General features: G+C 38.8%; 1 protein-coding gene across 1 annotated transcript in view; it reads right to left on the bottom strand.

Moving 5' to 3' along the window:
• The window catches only part of GRM5 (glutamate metabotropic receptor 5), a 196,479-nt gene that overhangs the window by 10,348 nt on the left and 180,826 nt on the right, over positions 1–5,305 (bottom strand). Inside the window, exon 6 of the mRNA XM_057373642.1 lies at positions 1,980–2,106. Coding sequence (XP_057229625.1) covers positions 1,980–2,106 — 127 coding nt within the window. The remainder of the gene's footprint in view (positions 1–1,979; positions 2,107–5,305) is intronic.

Genomic DNA, 5,305 nt, shown 5'->3' with positions numbered 1-5,305 from the left:
TTTTTTTTTTTTTTTTGAATCTCCTTGTGATACAAACTTAAATAAGACAAGATCCAGCCATCATGCCAGAAATAAACTGGGTGGGGACTAGGCAGCTCTGAAGCTGTGAGTGTCCTGTTACTAGGAGGGCACACTCTATCAGCTGTGCTCATAGAGGCCAAATAGGGGGGAGTTCAGTTTCCAAGCTGTGCTGCCAAATTTGTGCCTGGCTGAGGAACAAGTGTTAGATCTCCTGAGGAACATTGCTTGGCACTGATGTCAAGGGTTCCTGTGTGTATAGATTCATTTTGGTCCCTGTAGAGGCATAAAATGCACGTCTGAAGCCAGATGAATGGTTTGTAAAATGTAATTTTGCAAACACATAATRTTTGCTCATGTAATACACAAATCAGTTGGCTTGACTAAAAATACAACTGATTTCCTTAAAAACAATATCACTTATAGATGGAAAAGCATTGACACATCCTACAACAGGTTTTGAGGCACCATCATAYCCCACTCTGAGGGCAAAGTGAGACTTGCAGAGAGTGAATCCTCCGACAAGATCATATTATGCTTGAATCACAGAAATTTGTATGTCCTGGGGAGGCAGCTCAAAGCAGAGCCTGAGGGCCACCTTGGTGGCCTGGCACTACACTTTGCCTTACAKGGCTAATTGCCCAAACTTCACCAGGGCAGTGGGCAATTCCCACAATTGGTGGGAAGCGGTTCCTCTGTTGGCACTTAGTGCAAATTCCCTCCTAACTGTCTTGTAGCAGCTCCTTTTTCAGCTGATCTATGCTGGGTTAAACCGCAGGTGCTCACCTAAACAAGGGCATGAGCTGGGATCTGCAATATCTCACACAAAACCCCTGGAGGTAAAGAGCTGACCAGTGTCAGTAGTTGACCTTCATGAGCTGACCAGCTCGGTGCAGTAACCTGGTCCCTGCAATGTGGGCTTTGGAAGTCTCTGAGGATTGTACCTGACATTGTACCACACCCCCAACACTCTGCTTTAGGGGACACATGCAGCCTGTTCTCTTTTTTCTCCCTTCTCCATTCTCCTGGCACAAGAAAGCTTTCCCTCAGAGAAGACTTTGCTGGCTGRTTGCTGGTTGCCTGGAGAGTCAGAAGTGGAGGACCAGGGCTATGGGAGCACCGATGCAGCAGAACTTGAAAATCCATTTCATTGCTGTTTAAGTTTTCTCAGTTGAAAGTTTTTCTGTCAGGGAAAGTGTCGTGTTTAATATTTCAGAAAAGTGCCCCATCAGTTTCATGGTTAAATGATATTTTTGAAATAATTTGGTAGCCTAGCTCATTTATCACAGCAATGAAACMGTCCTTAACCAGGAAAGGATTAACTTTATCCATAAAAATCTGTCTACAGGTCGAGTATTGCTTCACACTTTTGCATGAGTCCTTTGTTCATCAGAGTTTGCTRGAACACGGTGTTCATCTTTGCCATGGCATAGACCTCTGTGCTCTTGCAGAACACCAGTTAGGCTTCTTTAGAAATAAATTACTCCAAYACCTGCATCCCACAGCCTCTCYCCTTTATGACTAATAAACACAATTMAAGTATTCCAATGTTCAGAGTGCAAACCACTTCAAAACACTGTTCAGGGCTCATGTTCTCATTGTGTCAGGCTTTGTAGAGACAATGGGAGAAGAGACAGGTTTTTCCCAGAAGAGCTCACAGACCTGATTTGCATATAGCTTTCTGTGGATGAGGGGAAAAACTTTGAGGTGAGAGGGAAGATAAAGTTTGCTGCCTAAATTTATATAAGTGCAAGATCTTTAGAAAGGAGCTGAATTATGTGAACAATTCCTGGATGAGATTAAGAAGAGGAGATAAATATCATCCTCAATTCAAATTTTGGCTTTATCCCCATGTTTGATCYGACCAAAATCACACTCATACTGACCTGTATCTGATGTTTCTGCATCTCATTAGATCAGCACTTTGACTGACAACATAAGCACGACCCAAAYTCATTTACCTGTGAGTTCCTCATTGGGCCAGGAGCCGAGCTGGCAGGCTTTGCATGTATATTCATCAGATACGTATTCGTTCTCCTTRCAAGGAGTGCAGGTCCAACAGCAACTCACTTCTCCTTTCCGGATCACCTGAGATAAAAATTGACATTTGTTTTAGCAGCATAAACATACATTCATGCTGCCTCAGTTGATAATTTCATTTTTTAATCTCTCTCTTTTTTTTAATATAAGGGTTTTTAAAATTTTATTGTTTCTTTTCATGATATGTTTTTGTATATAAAATTAGACAAATATTCTCAGTTCTCCCATCATGTATGTACCAGAAGAAAGAAACCACCAATCCCAGAGAAGTATAAGTGGATGTGCAGAATAAGAAAAAGACATTTTTTCCATCTTAGAATTTGCAAAGCTGAAAATTTCATAGATGTCAGTGTGCCAACAGAAGCCAGTGCAAGACACTGAGGACACACAATTCACTCCAACGTGGTCCATATGGAGAATCATGTCAACGGAATTATGTCCCTAAGCGTTAATTCTCTAAGACTTTTGGGTGCTTGTTTTTCATTCAATAGWGAGTGATTTATTAAACTGAACATGCCTTTCCCAGAATTATTTCATTACTGCACTTTTAATTGCCATTTAAGGGTGAGAATATTATCTTTCTCCATTCTAACATCTGACCTGATTTCTCATTTMATAATTTACTTTCAAATGTTACTGCATGCTTAGGATTGAAATGCAGATTTTTCAAGATCATTATTTATCATCTCTGGGAACATCTGTGCTTCTTGTCAATATGTCTTTCTTTTGAAATAAAGTATTCCCGGTTTCTCTGCTCTTCCCAAACAGTTTATAAACAAATGCTCCCAATTATAGCATAAGAAGTAGGTTGACTTTTTTATCTTTTGCAATGATGAATTTAGGGAATATATTCAAATCCAGATGTCTTTATTGTAATTTTAATTAAAAAGAATCCCAACATGTAAAGAAGTGCAATCAAAAAGAATTGGGTTGCTCTTTGCAACGCTGCAGTGAGAAAAAGGTATATTATRTCATTTTCACGGCAATATGGGGGCTTGAAAAACTTCAGATTTTGTGGTTTGTTGGTTTTTTTTTTTTTAAAAATTGTAGAGTATGAAAAGAAAAATAGCAACACCTAAACGGCTAAACTGATGGAAATGCTGTAGGAGCAACCGTGATTTATTCTGCAAGTGCTGAGAGGGGACCTGCTTGCAAAACAGAATATCTGTCTTCCAGAATAATTTATCTTGAGATTTCTTTCATTTTGAAATAGAATGAAAAGTTGAAGAAATGATGATATTTCTCATATTTGGAAAAATCAAGTTTTAGAAAGCTTGTACTAATTTCTAGGAGCATATTTTGATAAACTTAACACATTAAAAATGTCCATAATTTTACAATGCATAAAATAGTTAATAACATTAAATGAAAGAATTGAAACCGTATGTTATTAGCAGAACAACTAAAATTCTATATGAACAATTAATTTAGGCTTTTCTGTTAAACTTTCCAGCAAGTTAAGATCTTCTGTAAAATACTTGGAATTTGGCAAATCGATCAGGAGACTGGTACACTGGTAATTTCTTCCGCAGGACTGCCAGAGAAGGATTATGTATCGTTCTCTGGGAATCAAGATATTTGTTCTCCAATGCTCACAGTAAAGGCAGGTTGTTGATTTTTTWAATTGCTTAGTCAGCAATTTATTCATCCTTTTATTTTCCGTTTCCTAAACAATTCTTTGTTGTATCTCTTRACTGCAAACAAATATTTTCTGTCCCTTTTAACATAAATAATTCTCTTTAAAACAAAAATTGTTTTCCTTTCCCCTTGTCACCTGGTCAATCCTTTCAACTTCTCTTTATTTAAATAATCATACATCCTCACTATTTCAAATGTATAGAGTTGGGTTTTGTTTGGATTTTATCAATCCTTTGGATGGATTCACCAAATGTTGTTGAATGTTGGATAGCTTTACACTTATTGTTTCAAAATCCTCCATTGTAACTCAGTCCCACAGAAGTTTGCAGGAAAACCACCACAAAGCTTGGTAAGGTCAAGCTCTCAGCATCATCWTTGAAGACCATAAAGACTGAGAGGTAAACTTTGAGATTTATAATCAATTACCTAACGAGGAGCAAACAAAACATTTCAGATGTTGGATTTCGAGCATGTATCTAAGTGTGTGTTGACTTGGCTTCATAGTGAAGAATCCTCTTAGGAGAATCCTTGAGAGCAWGGGCAGAAGGTGGAAGGAGCCTGTGTTAATGAAGATCACAACATGCTTCCCATCACCTGTGCTGTGCCAACTGATCACGAAGGAACTCAGAGCCATAGAGTTCTGAAAATGTTGGCTGCTTGTCCACCTCTATCCTGCCCACATGTGGCTTTGTGGCTGGAGCAGGCKACAGCAGCCCCCTGTCAATGGCAGAGGCAATAACTCACACCTCCTGCCTTTGTGTGCCTGCTCTCATCCGAGCCAAGCATGCTATCCAGGAGTCTTTTACCACAAATGAAGAGAAAGAAGTCTTTTTATACCCAGCTCCATCTTAACTGTTTTCAAAGCCTACACAAGGATGACTCCTCATCTAGAATAGCATATTCAGAAATCTGACATAATTCCCTGTGCCTACACCGAAGACAAATACAGTCATTCTGATGAAACTCMCTTAATGACTATGTCAAAGACTAATTAGTGAATAAAACATGGTAAACATGCCCTGAAACTCTGTAAAACTCAGAATAAAGAGATTCACTTTGAGTTGCTGAGACTGGTCCTGCTCTCATCAGCCCCTCTCTGCAACTTTTTCCCAATTTTCAGCCATGCTGTTCAAACACATGAGAAGAATRAGCTTCTAGGGAGGCTTGTCAGAAATTACACCTGATTTATTTCATAATTGAACATGCCCAWCCCTTCAATCCACTTTTATATAAAGGACTGCAAGGTCAGCTAATGACTTGCAGTATTTTAGCTGTTCTGCAGGAAGTRCCATGGGATGCTGAAGGAAAATAGAATCTGATTAATATATGACAGATTCATCTACGCTCCTTACTTACTGTAGCATGGAGAGGGTGGAATGAAAAATCAAAAACCTGGGAAACAAAGATGCAGTAAACCAGTTATGATTAAAAGCACATTACCTACATTTCCTGAAGTTCAAAKCAGTGGAAGTGGTTGATGTACTCTGATGATGCCACAGACTTAAGGTCTGAGTAATATTGTTCCTGTCTAGGTGACTACGTCTAGTACTGAAATAGCAGCAATTATTGTTTATATTTTACCTGCAATTGTACTGACAAGTCCCAGTCA

Source organism: Malurus melanocephalus, unplaced genomic scaffold, assembly GCF_030028575.1.
Source record: "Malurus melanocephalus ecotype Western Australia unplaced genomic scaffold, MMel_1.1 scaffold_204, whole genome shotgun sequence".
Lineage (NCBI taxonomy): Eukaryota > Metazoa > Chordata > Aves > Passeriformes > Maluridae > Malurus > Malurus melanocephalus.
This window is presented reverse-complemented; position numbering and strand designations above follow the sequence as displayed.